Below are 19,979 nucleotides of genomic sequence, written 5' to 3' on the forward strand. Positions count from 1 at the left end.
TACTCTATCGTGTGGTGGCATAGGTGAGGAAAAAAAAGTCCTCCCTCCTCTGATCCCTTACCACTCTGGCAGGTGCGAGAGGGGCCTTGCCCCTTACCAGTTGCAGCACATGCGAGAGTGGGCCCCGCCCCTTACCTGGGCGGCACACTAGAGCTGACCCAGTGGGCAGGGTCACAGTGAGTCTGACCGGTGGGTGTGAGAGCAGGAGAGCTGTCCCCACCCTCTCCTTCGTATGCCGTGGGGTGGCAAGGGTAAGGAAAATATACACTCTTCCACCAGTGGCAGAGCTGGCCTGGGGGCATGAGAAGGGAAAAGCTGGTCCCACCCCTCACCAAGTGCCTCAGTGTGGCAAAACAGTAAAGTCGGCCCTCGTGGTGTGAGTGTGGGTGACCTGGACCCAAAGTCTGAGAAAAGAGCTGGCTATGCTCCTTGCAGTCTGTTACACGGGTGAGCTAGCTGGGCAGCCACCCTCCTGGGTGGAGACCCTGAGGGAGAACTGGCTAGCTCTCCCACCCAGCTACCACTCAGACCCAGTACCAGGCCTATGTGTTAGCTCACTCCAACATCCTCCCCAACTGTGGAGTGCTGGAGCATGCGAAGAGGCGAGTTCTACAGACCCAAAGCTACAGGACCTCCACGGCACAAGACAGCAATAGGCTAGCCAAGAGGAGTCCTAGTGAGGGTCCAGTATTGATGGTGGAGCAGAAGCCAGAGGCCTCGAACCAGACCAATGACTCACTGCAGTGAACACTTACAAGTTAAGATAAATGGACTAAAGGGTGTACTGTGTACTCACTGGGCCACACTACAGCTTCCAAGCTGAGATTTTTTGTTTTTAGTTTGGTTTTTGCTGTTGTTGTTTTATTTTATTTTTATTTATTTATTTTGTGTGTGTGTGTGTGTGTTAGTTTTAAATTTTGTTTTAGGGGAGGGTACAAGGGCTGAAGGTGGAATCAAGGCCATGGGAAGAAGAGTGGGTTCAGGATGCATGGCGTGCCCACAAAATATCAATAAAAAGGTTAAAAATAAGTAAACAATGGTTGGTGGAGGCTGTTTGTTTGTTTCGTGGTCACCCAGACCTGAAATAAACACACAGAAACAATATTAATTGCAATACTGTTTGGCCAATAGCTGAAGGGTATTTTTAGCTAGCTCTACATCTTCAATTAGCCCATTTCTATTAATCTGTGTATGGCCACATGGTTGTGACTTACCAGCAAGGTTCTGCCCACTATCCAGTGTGTCTCTCTTCTGCAGCAAGTACATGGCTTATATGTGACTCTGCCTTCTTTTTCCCAGCATCCAGTTTAGTTTTCCTGCCTGGCTCTATTCTGCCCTGTCGTAGACTTAAGCAGCTTCTTTAAACCACAACAACAGCAAAAAAAAAAAAAAAAAAAAAGGAAAAAAAATTAAATAGAATTGAAAATTGTTGAGGGGTCAGGGCTCAGTTGTAGGCAAACATTTCTGTCCTGCAAGTCACTCCCAGGTAACCACACAGAGGCTTAATATTAATTACAAATGCTTGGTCAATATCTCAGACCTGTTACTAGTTCACTCTTACATTTTCAATTAGCTCATATTTTTATCTACCCTTTGCTATGTGGCTTGGTACCTTTTCTCAATATGCATGTCCATCTTGCTTCTCTCTGTGTCTGCTCAATGCTCCTCTGACTTTGTCCTTTCCAGCATTCTGTTTGACTCTCTCCCTCCTTATCCTGTCCAGCTATTGGCCAGTCAGCCTGTTTATTAAACCAATCACAGCGACATATATTCTTACAGTGCTAGGTAACATTCCACACTCAGTAGTAGAAAATAAAACAAAACAGGGGAAAAAGAAATAAACCAAACCAAAAACAAAAACCCCAAGAACTGTAAACAACTTAAAGGAGAGAGGGGTGGAGGGAGGAAGAGAAATATGTAGTGTGGGGAGTATAAATCTAATCTCTTTGTTGGATATGAATTGAGGAAACTGACTCATCTTTCTGAACTTGTATTCCAAGTGAGAGACAAGCAGGTTGACCAAAGGGTGTTACAGCTGAGTCACACAGCAGTGCAGCGCTAGACCAGGCTGGGTGGGGACACAGGTCACCTTTCCTGGTTGTCAGGAAAGAGAATAATAAAGTTACCTCTCCCTGGTTCCGTCACGCCTCCATACCTGCCTTTCCGGTCCACACAGTAGAAGCTGGCCTGCCACTTTCTACTCTGCTGTCTGTGGTGAGTGGGAAAATGGGGGGGGCGCGGGGAGACAAATACGCAATACACACTATAGGTCGGAGAGGCAGAAGGGGTGATTCACACCTACAGTCCCGGCACTTGCAAGACTGAGACAGGTGGGTCAGGAGTTCAGTGCCAGCTTTGGCTTCAAGGCAAGTTCAAACACAGCATGCGCTACATGAAACTCTGTCTCAGGAGACTGAACTAAATGAGGATGATGATGATGATGATGGTGGTGGTGGTGGTGATGATGATGATGATGATGGTGATGGTGATGATGATGATGGTGGTGATGATGATGATGATGATGATGGTGATGATGATGATAATGGTGATGATGGTGATGATGATGATGATGGTGGTGGTGATGGTGATGATGATGGTGATGATGATGATAGGTTGGACTGAAGGGACAGTGACACCTGTGAGTTGTGGTCTCACATTAGGGCCATCAGACTGAGAGAATCTTGGTTAGTTAATGGAGATAAGGGCAGGGCTTCCTCAGAACACCTCCTAATTATTGCTCTTTCAATGAGTGTAAGAGCTGACCCATTTTCAGACGGATCTCTGTGAGTTCGAGGCCAGCCTGGTCTACAGAGCAAGGTCCAGGACTGGTTCCAACTGGGAAACCCTGTCTCAAAATAAAAAAAAAAAAAACAACAAAAGAGTTGACCCATTTTTTGTTAAAACACATTTTACTTTAAATAATTATTGGTTGGTTGGAAGTTGCAGAAACAATGAAAGAAGGTCCTCATGTACCCACCCAGTTTCCCATTAGCTCATCATCTTCCAGAAGTAATAATATGCTATCAAAACCAGAACGTGTACCCTGGCATGACCCAGAGACCTAGTTCAGACTCTGTGCATGTGTGTGTCTGTGTGTATGTGTGTGTGCCCATGTGTGTCTGTGTGTGTGTCTGTGTGTATATGTGTGTGCCCGTTATGTGTCTGTGTGTGTGTCTGTGCCCTCATTGCATGGCTTCCCGCAGTTGCCACTTCAATGAAAGTACAGAAATGCTCCACCATTAAAGGCTTCCTGCGGGTCTGGGAAGACAGCCCAGAGGTAGAGCTCTTGCTTAGGGAGCTCAAGGCCTGGAATTCCATCCCCAGTCACAAACCTCGCGCTATGTGGTTATACTCACGGCTGCTCTATCCCCCTCTCCCCCACCTTTGGGGTGTCTCCTTTTCCTAGTACACACTGGTAGTTCTATTACAGTGTCAACATCTGTACTCATCTGAAACAGAAGGAACAGGTTCCTCCATTGGTTCTCTGCTGTTAGGAATGCTGGAAGGAAAACAGAACACCCAGCCATGAAGTTGGTGGGCCTTCTCTGTCGTAACCCTTGGCAACACCAGAGGACGGCTCAGCAGGACGGCCTTATTCCTGTAGGACTGGCTAGTGTACGCCTAAAAAGTACAGTGGCTAGTCCAGATAAGCACTCAAAACTGATATGAACTCAACAAATATTTGTTTATCAGGTAACTACACTGATCCAGCAGGGAGGGGCACATTCCAGGGCAGGTTCCTTAAAGAGACAGAACAATTCTCTGTTTAGAGAGCCAGTGTTTTCAAATGAGCAAGGCTTAGCACAAGTGTTGGTTTGAGTTTCCTATTGACAGTTCCTTAATTCTTTTCCAAACAGGACACAATAGTAAAACCCACTGTAGTGTGCTCCTGCAGTGTTCATGAAAGGACTTGAAAGAGGTCCACAATCCTCACAGTCTTGAAGGCCTTTTGTCAACTCGGCAGCCTGCAGAGGGAGGAGACCCGTGCCAGCTGCATGGCCAGGAAGTTAGTAAACGGAGTTACCAAATGGTGGGAACAATTACCTTGGCAGCAGGCATGATGCGGAGGACTTCAACTGCAATACCTCATTTAATCTGTGTAATTACTCTGAGAGTTGGGTGATCTTATCTTCACTTCATTGCTGAGAAAGTTGAGACATGCAGAACTTAAGTGTTTTATTTATCGGAGCCATGTAGTGAGTGGAAGGTATGGGATCTGAACTCAGACTAGTGGGTCAGGGCCTTCGCGTTCATTAGGTCTCAAGTGTGATGCAGGGATGGACAAGCGCGGTCTGTTTTCCTTTTCAAGAGGGTCTTGCCATGGAGCCCAGACTGGCCCTGGACTTCGTTTTCTCTCACCTAGCCGTCTGAGTGCGGGCCTTACCGTGCATGCTCCATGGGACTGTTAAAAAGCCCCCCATCCCTGCCCCCAAGTGCTTGTGATGAACTGATTCCTTGGACAGCAATTGCAGGGAGATCTGCTGCTGCCATTTAATGGTTAAAAGCAGAGAATCCAAGTCCATGAACATAGATGAGAGGTGATGCGTCAGGTCGGTCATCGTCTCCTCCTACCCCTACCTCACACGGTTGTTTGAGATAGGATCTTGGTATGGAGCCTAGCCTCGTTCCAAACCTGCAATCCTCCAGCCTCAGCCCCCTGAGGATGAGGATTACAGGCACGTGCCACCATACCTAAGTCAAGAAGCACTTTGCATAGATACCTAGACTAAATGACTAATGGGTTTGCCTGACGTTTGGATGAAAGGGTGGGTGGTTTTTTTTCTCATCCCTTTTAAACTTATAAAACAACCAGAAGCTTGATGCTTGAAGAATTTTCACTAGAAAGCGGATCACATCACTGCGGCCTACCCTGTCATTAGTGGTCCACCTTCTCAGCTTCTCCAGGGCTTGCTCACGGGGTGGGTACCCTCTCTACAGCTGAACCCCACTCATCCACAGTCGCCTCTTCATGCCGGGTTAGTTACTTCTAGTGTAGATATTAGAAAGATTAGAGAGATGAGGATTTCATCTTTCCCTTTAGAGAGAAGAGCTGGTGGGTGAGTCGGCATAGAGGGCCAACACTCCTGCTTGCCCCAGGCCTGAGGAAAAGGTGAGCTCCATCTTCAAGATCCCCATGATGCAAAGAGAGGACCAAACAAGTTGTCCTCTGACCTCTACAAGGAAGGACGGGAACCATGGCACGCCTAACTACCTCCAATAAATAAATAAAATATAAAAATAAGAACTCAGCTGTGAGGGAGATAAGAACTCTGGAAAGAGAGTAGTAAAAATAGGGGTGGGTACAAGAGGTCTTTAATCTGCGGCAAGGATACATTTGTAAACACAGCCGTATACCTGAACTTAATCAAATGCTGTTAATAAACTTTACTGACTTCTGTGGAAAGCGTGCTTGTGAGTTCTTGTAGAAAGTGGTTTTGTCTATGCAGCCAGGGATAAACACTGACCGGATTTGTTATTTCATTCATAAAGAAGAAGGCTCTCAAATTAGGTTGATTTCAACACACCAAGCCAGACAGATAGTAAACCGCCCACGAAGAATGAAACTTTTTACTCCGTCTTCCTTCAGATGCAAATGAAACATTAACATATGTACCGAGCAGATGTTTGTGCAAGCAGAAAATCCCAGACCTTTTATTGCGGAGGGGAGGAGCCAAAGATCCTGACAGGACTAGCCGGGTTGCCTCCCTCCCTCAGGGACTTCCTGCTGTCACTAAGTCAGGCGAGGGAGCTCACTGGGAGAAAGTCGACTCTGCCAGGCTCTGCTGAGTGGGCCACATCCTGGTGTTCGGGACACACATGTTCTCTTGAGAGTCCCTATGCTGAGGCTGTACTTTCTTATCAGTTTGTTGTGCTTGGTGAAATCAGGTAAGTCATTTAGCCAATGCTTTTAAAAAATGTTAATGGACTTTCAAAGTTCTATGTGAGCACTTTTGAGGCCAGGAACTATGGTAAAATGAATTTTCTTATACTGATTTTTTTTCACTCAAGCATAGATCCTACTGTTATTTCTTTGAATTAACTTGAAAAAGCTATGGTAGTATTAATTCGCATCATAGCTAAATTGTGTCTTTCCACATATATGAAATTAAATGCCATTTTTTAAATGTAAAAAATTGTTTTATGATGCTTAAGGCAGAGAAGGTAAGTTTTTTCATTTTTGTTTTTTTCTTTTCATATTTTTAGCAAGGGTAAATTATTATACTTTTAGGTATTTAGGTATATTTAAATCATTATTTAAATATTATTACAAAATCCCCAAATTATATATACATAAATTCCTTACAACGGTGCCTGGTATATTTATAACTCAAATAACTATTCATTACCAGGCTGGGACGTAGTTCAGTTGTAAGATACATGCCTAGCATGTATGATGCTCCGGGTTCAATTTCCAATACAAAAAAGGTAATAAAAGCAAAACAAAAATATTCATCTCCATGGTGAGCTAACGAAAGGGAAATTTACTCTCAGCCCTTCCAGGAACCTACTTCCTTTCCACACCAAGCTTGGGACTGTGACTCTGACACAGTCTTTATTTGCTTGTTTGTTTTCCGAGACTGGGTTTCTCTGTGTAGCCCAGGTTGTCCTGGAACTCTCGTAGACCAGGTTGGCCTCAAACTGAGAGATTTGTCTGCCTCTGTGCTGGGATCAAAGGCCTGGGGCACCGGGACAGATATCAGACCTGTACACCGGTCACGTTCTGTGACTTGTAAAAGCGTTGCAGGTGATTTAGTCTAAGGAAATAATCTTTGTTTGGGGTAGAGGCAAATGGTGCTAGTTTTAAACCTAGGGCACACACTGGGCAATCACTCAACTACCGTGTTACATTTCCAACCCCAAGAATAACTTTAAAAATGAAAAAACAAACCAACAGGAAACCTCAGAAGCAGAGTAGACGGAGCAGAAATGGCTCTGGTCCGGGATTAGATAAGGTCCAAATAGGAAACTATTTCTATGGCTGTATTTACTTAATATGTGTGGGCACACAAGCCGCGGTGCCCGTGCAGAGTACAGCTTGTAGGAGTCGGCTCACTCCTTCCACTGTGTGGGTGGGCACTGGCGAGAACTCAGGTTGTCAGGATTGGTATCAGCTGCCTTTACCTGCTGAGCCATCTTGCTGGCTCCAGTAATAAGCGAATTTTAATGGAAGTAATCTTTGGGGCTGAGAAGATGGCTCAGTGGATATAGAGCTTGCCAAGAAAAGATGAAACCACATAACTGCCTAAGGGGTACGGAGGCCCTCCTATAGCTTCAGAACTCTGTGGGCTGAGACAGGATCCATGTGCAAGCTGGCCGGCTGGGCTGGCTGAATCAGGGAGCTCTAGGTCCCAGCGAGAGACCCTGACTCCGTTTACCGGGTGGAGAGCGATCGAGGAAGACACCTGTCAACCTCTGGCCTCCGCATGCACTAGCGCCCTCATACATGTGCACCCACACACATGTGACCATGTATACACATTAACACACACACCACACACAGATACGTATGTCAAAAAGAGGGAAAGGAAAAATACTCACTAAGTTCATTCTGATGCTTTTCAGAAATGCCCAAAGATGTTTTAAATGGATACTGACGAGGGGCTGGAGAGATAGCCTTGTGGGTAAACCGATCAAAACTGTTAAAATCATAAAGGCATGCTGAGAGATGAGGCTTAGAATTGACCTAGAAATTGTATATTAGTTATATTGGGATTTATTTCTAGTCCTCTTGATGACACCACTTCAAGTCTCTGTACAACCATAGGTGGGAAATAGTGTTGTCCCGGTCTGTCACCAACATCAACAGCTGCTATGTGGCATCTACTGTGTGCCAAGGCTCTGGAGACTTCCTAGGCATCATTTAAGATTCTTAGACCAGCCCTGACAGTCTGGGGACGTGGGTAAAGTGAGTGAGGTCAATGGCATTCCCCAGAAACAACATGTACGAGGAGGGACACCGAAACTCAGAAGCCAAGCGATTGTTCATTTTCTGGAGATTTTTATGTATCGGAGTGTTTTTCCGAATGTATTCTGTGCACCGTGTGCATGCAGTGTCCACAGAGGCCAGGAGAAGGCACCCTATCTTCGGAGATTAGAGTTACAGATAGTTGTGAGCCACAGTGTGGGTGCTAGCAATCCTCAAGAGGAGCAGCCAGTGACCTTACCTGCTGGGCCATCTCTCCAGTGCCATGCTCTTTAACTTAAAATTACATATAAGTGATTATTTGTGTATGTGTGCATGTGTGTGCATATATAGACAAACCACAAGGTGCTAGTGAAATTCAGAGAACAACTTGCTGACATCCAGCTCTCTCCTTCCCGCTATTTGGGTTCTGAACTCAGGTCACTAGGCTTAGCAGCAGGTGCCTTTACCCACTGAGCCATCTAACCCTCCCAGTGAGTGATGCTATAACGCAATATTTAAAATAGCAAAGGTATTGCAAATAAATGCATAGTGAACAAAGGGCTAAAAATTTACTTAAAGACAGACTACTTTTTGTTCTATCACCTGTACTGCTGGTGAAAAGAGTCATTTCTAATCAGCAACCTGTTCCTTGGTGGCCCAGGCTGCCTTTACTTCCTTGTGCGGCAGTTTATGAGTGTTGTTGACGCTGTGTAAACAGACCTAATCACACAGCTTTATTGAGAGAGTCCCTTCCCTTTTATTCTCTTTATGGTAGGGTGTTGATGAACTGTGTGCAGTTGATTCAAAATACCAAAGGATATTTGTGTGTGCGCATGTGCGTGCGTGTGGCGCTGAGGATCGAACCCAGGGCCTCACACTATGCGCTACCTCTGAGCCATACCTCAGCTCTGTCAGAGCGTATTGAATTCATTTCCCTGTTGCTGTGACAAAATACCTGGCAGAAGCAACTTAAGGGAGGAAGAGTTTCTCTGGCTCGCGGTGCAGGTGAACACTGTCCTTCATGGCGGGAAGGCAGGGCACCTTGACGCTGATGGTCGGGGTGGAGCTCATAATGCTGTTACAGCTGAGCGGGTCAGGAAGCAGAGAGCTGGGACTGGAAGGGTGCCCAGCCTCTAATCCTTAAGGCCTAGCCCTCAGGGACACTTCCTTCAGCTAGGACCCACTTCCCAAGGGTTCTACAGCCTCTTCAAACAGTGCCACCGTTTGGGGACAAGTGTCTGAACACATGAACCTATGGAAGACATTTCATGTTCAAATAAGTACATGTGTGTAAGGACACAAGTTTTTGGCTTCAAATTCAACTCGCCTCTGTGTAGCATTTCCTCAAAGATTAGCATTGGGATGGTCGTTTTATAAATGCAAGATGGAGGCGCAAGAGAGGTTAGGCAATTGATTATGCCAACTTACATGGCTAGTGAATGGTGGTCTGACTCTCACACCCACGCTTTCCCCAAAACTGTATCGTGTTTTCATCAAGACACTGTACAAAGCAAACGTTGTAAGGAACCAAATGGTAAATACTTAAAAGTTTTATGAGACAATACCCACTTAACTCAGCTAGTACAGCAGGAGAGCATCCATGGACGGTATGCACGTAGGCCTGGCCAGATAATAAGAAAACGCAATGGGACTGCAGGCCAGTGGAACTTCAATGTAGCTCAGTTGATAAAGCGCTTGCCTAGCTTGCATGAGGCCCTGGATTTGATCCCCAGCACCTCAAAACCTGGGTGTGGTATATAGCACCTCTAATCCCATCACACAAGAAGTGGAGGCAGCAAGATCAGAAGTTCAAGATCATCCTCAGCTACATAGTGAGTTCAAGTCCAGCCTGAGCTACACAAGGTAAAAAGGTCATTGAAGATTGCCCTGATTTTCTACTTGAATCTGTTTCTTTTAACATAAGAAAGAAGGTCGTAAAGAACAATCATGCCACCTCTGACTAGAACGCAGATCCTTCCTTGAAGGATATCGTACACAGAGTCTATTTCACTGTGATTTTCCAGTCATCGGTAATAAATGCTATTTCAAGGTAAGTAGCCCAGAAAGAACAGACACAGTTTCTCCAGTTTCAGTGAACTATGAGAGAAGGTGAAGCCTGAAAAACCAGTTTACTACACTCTGTGGTTACCTACTTGTACTCTGAATAACCTTGACTTTGTAAGAAATAAATAAAATAGCCCAAAAGTTGTTTGCCTTTGGGAGGAGGCATAAAATAGTTCGTAGCTATAAACACACTAGCATAAACTAAGACACACAGAACTCTCTTTGTGTGAACTCACTAGTTTCTCACGTCTCCTGTTCGCATGCTCTCCAAATTGGAGTGTCTGAGAATTTGACACTCCAACGAAAAGTTCCAATACTGGGAACACATTTGTGACAACAAGAACAACAGCAACTCAATACCTGACCCCAAGTAGCTTAACCTCGTTTCTGACATGGTCCATGATACCACAAACTCATGTTTGTTTGTTTGTTTTTTTTTAAATGTTTAGTTCTGGGAACCAAAGCTGGAACTCAGTGGTAGAATGCACAAGGCCCTGAGTTGGTCATCAACACTGCATAATTACTAATGGGCTGGAGAGACGGCTCAGTGCCTAAGAGCACTTGCTGCCTTCCCAGAGGACCCAGGTTTAATTCCCATCACCGACACGGCAGCTCATAACCATTTGTAACTCCAGTTCCAGGGGAGCTGATGCCCTCTTCTGACCTTTGTGGATATTAAACACGTACATGATAGACTCATAAAACATTTTTCAATGAGAAAAAATAATTAGGAAAAAATTAATAAACAATAAGTTTAATTTTGAACTAGGCATGGTGTTACATACCTATAATTCAAGGACTAGGGAAACTGAGGCAGAAGCATGATGAGTTTGAAGCCAGGTGGGCTATGTAGTGCTACCTTGTCTCAAAAATCCAAGCCGAGGGGACTAGTGAGATGGCTCAATGGTTAAAGGCACTTGCTGAGAAGCCTACTAACCAGAGTTCCATCTCCAGGACCCTCATGATGGGAGGGGAGAGCCAGCCACTGTCTGACCTCCACACCAAGACACGTGTGTGCCACTACTCAATAGCGTAATTTTAAAATAATCCAGCCAAGCCAAAGGAAGCAACCAGCCCAAGAGATCTGTTAGCAGGATCCAGGGGAAGGGAAGAGTGGGCAAGAAGATGTCCCAGCATGCTGCAGGGCCCTGAGAAAGGAAGGGTTAGAAAGACTGAGCAGGGCAAGCCTCTGTCTCAGCACTGTTCAGAGACTACCTCAGACAGACTGACGATGAATGCCCTAGACAAAGTTACCTGTAAGAAGACAGCTTTCATGGGATAGAGGTGTGTCTTTGTCCCTGTTCTATTGCTGTGAAGAGGCACCATGACCAAAGTAACTCTTGTAAAAGAAAGTATTTAATTAGGAGCTTGCTTACAGTGTCAGAGGTTAGTTCATTGCTGTGGCAAGAAGCAGACAGGCAGACAGGCAGACAGGCGTGGTGCTAGAACCGTAGCTGAGAGCTTTGCATCCGTATCCACAGGGGGAGAGAGAGAGAGAGAGAGAGAGAGAGAGAGAGAGAGAGAGAGAGAGAACCTACCATGGACTTTTGAAACCTCAAAGCTCATGCCTCAGTAACACAACACCTCAAACCTTTCCAAACCGTCCATCAACTGGGGACTAAGCATGCAGATATATGAGCCTTTGGGGACCATGTTCATTCAAAAGACCATAGGATGGGAGGAAATGTTCAGAGTAACTAAATTTCAAAATAATCAGAAAAGGACAGGTGCAATTTCTCATGTTTCAGATAGATGGGGTTAAAGGGCAGATGGCATTGTCAGGAGGCATGGAGAAGTCCCCTGTGCTTTCTACAGATTCCTCCCCACCCTCTGTAACACATTCTCATGATAGCCCAGGCTAGCCTTCAGCTCATCAATCTCCTGTCTCTCAAGGGCCCAGATGAATGTGCGGCTTCTAGCCCGCTGGTCTAAGGTCCGTGTGTCTTAAGATGAGCAGACCTAGTAATAATGAAGTAGTCCTCTTCTCGGTAAAGGGACAGCTGTCTTCCCCAGTATGACCTCACTCAGGATCAATCCCAGCCACATTCCTCTCTTGGACAGACAGGCAGCGTGTGAAAAACAGCATGATTTCCCCAGGCCACCTGGAGAGGAAGTTACACAGACTGGAGGAAAACTTAGCTTTGTGGCCAGACAAAACCCAAAGGGCTCAGCCCCATGCCACAGCTCCCCCTGTATTGTAAGATGACCAGTTAAACATGAGGTGTCGCTCAGGGAGGGGCTCTCCTAGCAGACGGGTACAGCCCCTGTTCTCCAGGGCAATGCCTTCTCTAGGAAGAGTGAGTGAAGGGGTGGGTGACGCGGAATCGTTGACCTACTAGCTACCTAAGCCATGCCTGACTCTACCAGGGTAGAGGCAGGGTCCAGAACACTGTCTATTACTTTGGTTATTATTACTGGGATAAAAAGCCATGACCAAAAGTAGCCCGATGACCCTAGCTGGTGTCAAGTTGACAAAAAACTGACCAACACAAATTAGTTCTCAAATTTCCATTGAGGGAACTCAGAACAAGTGTGTCCCAAGGTTCCATTGCTTTCTGATGGCTCATTGTGTTCCAAGGTTCCCTTGTCTTCTGGTGGCCCATGGTGTCCCAGGGTTCCCTTGCCTTCTGGTGTCCCGTGATGTCCCAAGGTTCCCTTGCCTTTTGGTGGCCCATTGCAAGTTTGTGGTCTTCTCCTCCTGTTCCATCCCTGGTCCCTTACCACCTCTCTGGCTTGCCGCAGAAGATGCTCGCTGGCTTGGTGTTGTGACTTGTGCTCCCAAGCAAGTTGCCCTCATTCAGTGAAGCAAAATGTGGGATAGTGCCTTATGGGGTGGTTTGCAAATAATTGTATTTCAAATAATGCGATTTCTGGTCATTACATTGTGTTTGGAAACCAATTAGAATTTTCTCCTTTTGTAAGCAGAGTTTTCTGTCAGACTGCAGAGGTCATTCTGTTCCACCAGCCCCTTCCAAATGACTGCACAGAGACTTAACATTAGTTATAAATGATTGGCTAATAACTTAGGCTTGCTACTAACTAGCTTTTACAACCTAAATTAACCTGTATTTCTTATTTAAGTTCTGTCACGTGGCTCATGGCTTGTTTCCTCATTTTGTACATGTCCTACTTCCTCAGAGTCTGGCTGGCAACTCCCCAGACTCTGTCCTCCTTCCCAGCATCCTCTCTGTTCTGAAAAATCTTACCTAGCTATTGGCCGGTCAGTTTGTTATTCCCCAACCAGAGTAATACATATTCAGTGTACAGAAGGATTATTCCACAGCACACCTTTATTTGTCTCTCTGCCTTTTGTCTCCTGGTGTCTGGAATTGGCACAGGGCCCTGTGCACATGTGTTCCACCTCTGAGCAGCTCCCCAAGGCCTCTCCTGGTAGCTCGTGACTGAAGCATTATGTACGACTGCAAAAGCCAAATTCTGTCAAATTCCAAACCCAAGGACCACAGAACTCTTCATTTACCTCTTTTATCTTTACACACACACACACACACACACACACACACACACACGCGCGCGCGCGCACATATTACATGAATATTGCTGCATGAATATATGCATGTGTGTGTCTCATGCTTCTGGAGGCCAGAAGAAAGCAGCAGAACCTTTGGAACTGGAGTTACAGGAAGTTGTGCATGGTCACGTGGATGCTGGGTAACAAACCCAGGTCCTCTGCAAGAGCACTCAGTGCCCTTAGCTGCTGAGCCATCCCTCCAGCCCCACCTCTGTCCTCTTCCCACTTGACCTTGTATTTATTTCAAACTCTGCTCCGTTCCCCTTTGAACCACAGCATCTACCTACACTCGCTCCTCATTTCCTTTCTTCCCTTCCTTTCCCTGCCTCTCCTCCCTTCTTCCTACCCCTCCCTTACCCTCCCTCCCATTCCTTTCCACCTCCCTCTTTTGTACTACTAGGTATTGAATTCAGGTCCATATTGCTAGGCTCATCCTGTAGCCACATTTTCAGCCCTGCTTTTGTCGCCGCCGCCACCTTCTCCTCTTCTTTCTGACAGGGCCTTACTGTGTAACCCAGGCCAATCTTGAACTCACAGAGATCCACCTCCCTCTGCTTCTTGAATGCGGGGATTAAAAGCGTGCGCCACCACATCTGGCCAACTTTACCTTTTGATGTCATTGCTCACAGTCCATCTGCTGCTCTGCCCATCACAGTTGTATCTCTGCCTTTTCCTTCTTTCTGCTTACTTGGGAAGAACTGAACACTCTTAGAAAAGCTACAGGAATAAGGGGGCACGCAGAACAGCAGCCAATCTTTGCACAGGTTTAGTTACTGGTTCTTTGTGGAACTTCCTGGGCCTCCAACAGCCTGTGCTCAATCACTAAGCCCACACTGCAGCCCTGGACCGATTTATTCTTAACACTTTGACACACATTTCATCATCGGTTAGCTACCTATTTCTACTTTCTGAATCATCTGTCAAGAAATCTGGCCCTTTACCTTCAAATGCTTTAGTTACAGTTTCTAAGCATTGGGGTTTTCTCTTTTATGATGCCTTAGTCACTGTTCTGTTGCTGCAAAGAGACCCAGTGACTGCAGCAAGGTCTATAAGGGAAGTGTTTAACTGGGAGCTTGCTTACAGTTTGAGAGGTTTGTCAGTTATCATGGTGGGGGTATAGTTACAGGCATAGCAGGCTTGGGGCTGGAGGAATAATTGATAGCTACATTCTAAACTGCAGGCAGAGGGATTGTGGAGGGAGGGAGGGGGAGAGAGAGAGAGAAAGAGAGAGAGAGAGAGAGAAAGAGAGAGAGAGAGAAGTTACACTGTACTTTTGAAACTTCCAAGTCCATCTGCAGTGACACACTTCCTTTAACAAGGCCACACCCACTCCAACAAGGCCACACCCACTCCAACAAGGCCACACCCACCCCAACAAGGCAAAGCTCCTAAACTTTCCAACAGTGGACTGTGGTGCATGGGTTGATCGAAGAGAGAAGACACTTCAAGATGAAATTTTAAGGCCTGTGTGGCAGCAAGAAGGTTCAGTCTCCGATGAACTGAACCCCCAACAGCCAGGCAAAGGCATATTTATTGATTTATTGATTGTTACACAAGGCTGGTTTGGGGGTAAAGTATTTCCTCATACCAAGGTCCTATCTAATCTGTACGTCTCTCTAAAGGAAAGCATCACAGGCCCTCACACTTTAGTCCTTTATGGTGTAACATTTTCAGTACACAATAAACCAAGAGCCTCAGGTGTGCCTGAGGCGTCTTGTGACCAAAGCCAAAGGATAGCTGCGACGCCCCTTCGGGAAAACAATTCCACAAATCATGGAAAATGACCCCTGTTTTCCATAAAAATTCTTTACTGCTTTTTACAATGATTTTTCAAGGTCAAAGTTCTTTCAAAAAGCAACTATTCAAAGGTCTACCCCAGCGACAGTGACTGTTAAGTCCACTTCCCGATGACTAAGCATTCACATATACATGTCTATGGGAGCCAAATCATCACACTAACCATCATGTGACTATCTGTCTCCGTGAACTGAAAGCCGAGGCCACACTTATACCTGATTGTCTAGATATCAATTTTCCAACTGACTTAGTTTTTTTTATTGCATTTCTCCTTCTACCACAAAAGCTACCCTAGGGTAAAGTCATGCACCAGTTTATCCTGTCTCTGGAATCTTTTAATCTAGAACATTCCCACAGCCCTCCTACACTATTTATTATGGTGATCCTTTGTCAAGAAGACAGATTGTGGTTCTCACTTTATATTTATGTGTTGCGCCGTCACAGTTGGGTTCCAGTTCCAATGTCAGTACTGGGACGGTGACACTGGGACAGTGACACTGGGACGGACGGTGACACTGGGACGGTGACACTGGGACGGTGACACTGTGGCCTCTTCATCCTCTGTCGTTATAAGCACACACGGTTCGCCAGCCCTTCTGCAGTGCCCCTGACTGGTGACTAAGCAAGGCCCTGCCCAGCTGTTCCACGATATTGTTGCTGGTTCTTCCTTAGCGACTGGAAGCAGTCTTCAAGCACTTCCCATTGAGCAACATTCCCAAGGAGATGCTCCAAGCCAGGCATGCTACAGTCCTAGAACTCAGGAGGGTGAGATGGGAGGGATGAAGACATGGGGCTGGATTGGACCATGTAGTAAGTCTGAAGCCGGACTTACTTAATACGGCTTTTATATTAAGATCCGGTCTCAAGCGGCAACGAAAAGAACTTCCAGGTTTGTACTGTGTCTTCTTTGAGCCCAACTTCTTTGCAGGGCTGTTATGCAGAGTGAAGGTGTTGTTGGCTTTTTATTTTACTCTTTGACTCTTTGTTCTTTGCTCTTTGAGGACCAGCTCCCCAACTCCCCCAAAAACACACGGAGGAGACTTATTTTTACTTATGAATACCTGGTCTTAGCTTGTCTTATTTCTAGCCAGCAGTTCTCAAATTATCCCCTCTACCTTTTGCCTCTAGACTTTTACCTTTCTCTATTTCTGTATATCTTTTCTTTCCTTCTTATTCCGTGTCTGGTCATGGAACTAGGGTTCTTGATCTCTTACCCCAGGTATTTCCTTCTATTTATTCTCTCTGCCTGCTGGCTCTGCCTGTCCTTTCTCCTGCTTTGCTATTGGCCATTCAGCACTTTATTAGAGCATCAGGTGTTTTGGACAGGCAAAGTAACACAGCTTCACAGAATTAAACAAATGCAACATAAGAGATTGCAACGCATCTTTGCAACATTAAATAAATGTTTCACATCTTCAACTAATATTCTGCAACATGAAGGCTTGACAGGAGAGCTTGGGAAGCTGAGAGGAAAGGGGGCCATCACCCGCTGACATGCCTACAATTTCAGGGGCTCAGGGCAGGGCACCCACACTCTGATCACTGTTGCAGCTGAGGGTGTTGCACAAGAGACCATGAAGACCCTCTGATGACTCTTGTGCTGTGTTCTGTCTCTGAGGACACACAGGTGAGAAATTACCATTCAACAGGTCTTACAGAACAGACACACCCATGCACAACACCCAGAATATATCCTGAAAGGGATTTCATTGTACTGTAAGTGAGGCACACACAGGCGCTGATGGAGTTGGGGAGTGAGGATATGCTTGTGGCTGGAAGGGTAGCAGGAAGCTTCATTGAGCTAGCTTGTGGTTTTGACCTTGAGAGAAGTCTGGAGAAAGACGTCTAGAGCAACCAGGGGTCATTCCTTAGAAATACCCGAACAAGCATGACTTTCCAATTTCACGCAGGTAGATTCAGGCCCTTGCGAGGCGCTGTGAGGAATTGTAAGCGTGCCAAGGAATGGATCACGGCACTTTTCTGCCTGATACCCTGTGTAGGAGACACTGCATGACGCCATCTTATTCTGATTTCCAGACACGGATGAAACATGCCCGTCCTTCACCAAACTGAGCTTCCACAGTGCGGTGATTGGCACAGAACTAAACGTGAGACTGATGCTCTACACACAGAGAAACCAGCCCTGTGCACAGCTCATCAACTCCACGGCTCTGGGGAGATTAAATGTGACCAAGAAAACCACCTTCATCATCCATGGCTTCCGGCCAACAGGCTCCCCTCCAGTTTGGATGAAGGAGTTGGTCCTGAGTTTGCTCAATGTAGAAGTGATGAATGTGGTGGTTGTTGACTGGAACCGAGGAGCGACAACTGTGATATACACCCATGCCTCTGACAAGACCAGAAGAGTAGCTCTTATTTTGAAGGAATTTATTGACCAAATGTTGGTAAGACAGACTTCCTCTTAGATGACCCTGGATGCTTGTTTGGGAGCTGAAAGCCAAAGAGGCATCACTTGGTTGGATAGTGGGGGACTTTTGGAAAAACACTGTGCCAATCTGAGTAGACCCGGGGAAGAGGGTGTGGCTGCTCCCATCGCCACCTCACGAGGAAGGGGTACGGAGCAATGTCATTGTAAATGCTGTAGATTTTATGGCCTTGCACTCTTCTGTAGATGATGGCAAAAAGCCTTGTGAAAGGAGCTTCATCTTGCAGCCTGCCTCTGCCTCCAGAGGGCTGGGATTAAAGGCATGCGCCACCAAAGCCCAGTGGAGCTGCCCTTTGTAAGCAAAAGCGAAAACATTGCTTGCAGTGACCACTGTGTCTAGTGGTGATGTGAGCTGTTCGTGAGGTCCTCATCAGGCGGGTGATATGTGGGTGGCTCAGAGCAGGCTGTTCAGCAGCCTGTCCTCAGGGTCATATCCTCTCCCCCACTTTCTTTCCCTGAGATGGTGACTCTATATAAGGGGGGTTCATCAAAATGCATTATTGTCCCCTCCCTGGTCTGAAATCCCTAAATATGTCCCTGCTTGATGACCAGCAGTCAGGAATGGAGATGCCAAAAGACAAATTTGTGGTTAGGTTGGTTTGAATCCTGCTTTGTACTGTTTTCCTTGGGCCAAATGACTTCAACTCTGGGCTTCGATTTTCTCATTTGCACATTAAAATAGTAGAAGCGGCACTGCAGGATGCTGTAATGGTCCCTCTTTTTCTGTTGTGCTAAGAATTGAACCTAAGGCTTATGACATATGAGGCAAGTGCTCTACCACTGAGCTACTTCTCCAGCCTGCTTGTGACATTTAAATAAGACCATTAGGGACTCAGGAGTAGGCTCAGTTGATAAATACTTGGCATACAAATATGAAGACCTGAGTTCACCTCCCAGAACCTATGTGAAAACTCTGGGCACATCTGTGCACAGTGCCTGCCTGTAATCCCGGACCCCAGGAAGGGAGAGAGGAGAATCCTTAGGGCTTGCTGGCTAGTCTAAAAGTCAGCCATCTCCAGGTTCACCGAGAAATCCTGTCTCAAAAAATAAGGTGGAGCACAATTGAGGGAGGCAGCTGACTTAAAAGGGAAGATTTGTTTTTTCTTTTTAAAATATCTCCGTGTATTTTGCCTGCATGCATACGTGTATACCACATGCATGTCTGGTGTCTATGGAAGTTAGAGGAGGCATCAGATCCCCTGGAACTGAGTTATATACAGTTGTGAGCTGCTGTTTGGGGGCTGAGAATTGAACCTGGCTTCTCTGTAAGAGCAACACGTGTTCTCAACCACTGAGCCATCTCTCTGGGCATGAGACCTTTTGCTCTCTGGATGGCACACAAAAGTGTATAGATGTGCGTGCATGCCCCACAAAAGAGTGAGACTGCAGATGGAGGGTAGTTAAGAATATCCCTCCAAAGTAGACAGCTGGGATATCCCCGCAAGTGCCGTCCATTTCCTGAACTCTCACAATTTATGAATGAAATTCTAGGTCAACGGAGCATCTCTGGACAACATTTACATGATTGGAGTGAGTCTAGGAGCGCACATATCTGGATTTGTGGGAGAAATGTACGCTGGGAAGCTGGGAAGAATCACAGGTAAGGTTCATGTCAGTGACCAGGGTCTCACCTGGGTAGCTGCTCTCTGGGAGGGCACCGAACAGGCAACCTAATCCTTGATAACATTAACTTCGGCCTATGACTTAATAAAATATATGTAGTGTGTTTGACAAACTGTGGTGTGTCATAGAAAAGCTTGACGGTGACTTTATTTCTCTTATAGTCCCCCCCCCCCGCCCCAGTAATATCCCATGGGATATTGATCTATTCCCTTGATTGTTCTTAATTCAGGCTGGCCTGAACTACATAGTTAGAACTCTCCAGGCATGGCTGGAGACTTGCGGGAGGGAAAGGGATGTGGCGGCTGAGTCTGGCTGTCTAAAGATCAGCTTTTCTAGCAAACCCAGAATGAAAACATGCCAAACTACAGCAGGTCAAACCCTAAAGGACAAAGACTTCTTTTCTGGACCTCAGGAATTTTCCACAGCTGCTCACGGGGCTGAGGGATGCCCACAGAACTTTTCCCCCTTCGCAGGAACCGCCCTCACTCCAGGTCTTAAATGCAAGGCGTCGGGGAGATAGATGTGTACGGGAGGAGAGGAAATGTAGATGATTCAGAACATATATCTGGGGGTATGCTCACCAATCCAGCACCCCCCCCTCCCCATTGGCGGGC

At 46.2% G+C, this 19,979-nt stretch overlaps 1 protein-coding gene and 2 long non-coding RNA genes across 3 annotated transcripts in view; 2 read left to right on the plus strand and 1 right to left on the minus strand.

The window, feature by feature from the left end:
• Nucleotides 1–892: 892 nt before the first annotated feature.
• Nucleotides 893–2,845, minus strand: LOC146895590 (uncharacterized). The gene is made up of 3 exons (XR_015000531.2): nucleotides 1,613–2,845; nucleotides 1,215–1,358; nucleotides 893–1,079 (listed from the first exon to the last, which is right to left on the minus strand). It is a non-coding gene; the product is annotated as an uncharacterized LOC146895590 (long non-coding RNA).
• Nucleotides 2,098–5,404, plus strand: LOC146895589 (uncharacterized). The gene is made up of 3 exons (XR_015000530.2): nucleotides 2,098–2,214; nucleotides 3,858–4,006; nucleotides 5,042–5,404. It is a non-coding gene; the product is annotated as an uncharacterized LOC146895589 (long non-coding RNA).
• Nucleotides 5,405–5,710: 306 nt separating this feature from the next.
• Liph (lipase H) overlaps nucleotides 5,711–19,979 on the plus strand; it is a 41,177-nt gene continuing 26,908 nt past the window's right edge. The window contains exons 1-3 of the mRNA XM_048453829.3: nucleotides 5,711–5,886; nucleotides 17,334–17,701; nucleotides 19,234–19,342. Coding sequence (XP_048309786.3) covers nucleotides 5,838–5,886; nucleotides 17,334–17,701; nucleotides 19,234–19,342 — 526 coding nt within the window. The 5' untranslated portion in view covers nucleotides 5,711–5,837. The remainder of the gene's footprint in view (nucleotides 5,887–17,333; nucleotides 17,702–19,233; nucleotides 19,343–19,979) is intronic.

The sequence above is a fragment of the Myodes glareolus genome, chromosome 2 (genome assembly GCF_982192425.1).
Source record: "Myodes glareolus chromosome 2, mMyoGla1.1, whole genome shotgun sequence".
NCBI classification, from domain to species: domain Eukaryota; kingdom Metazoa; phylum Chordata; class Mammalia; order Rodentia; family Cricetidae; genus Myodes; species Myodes glareolus.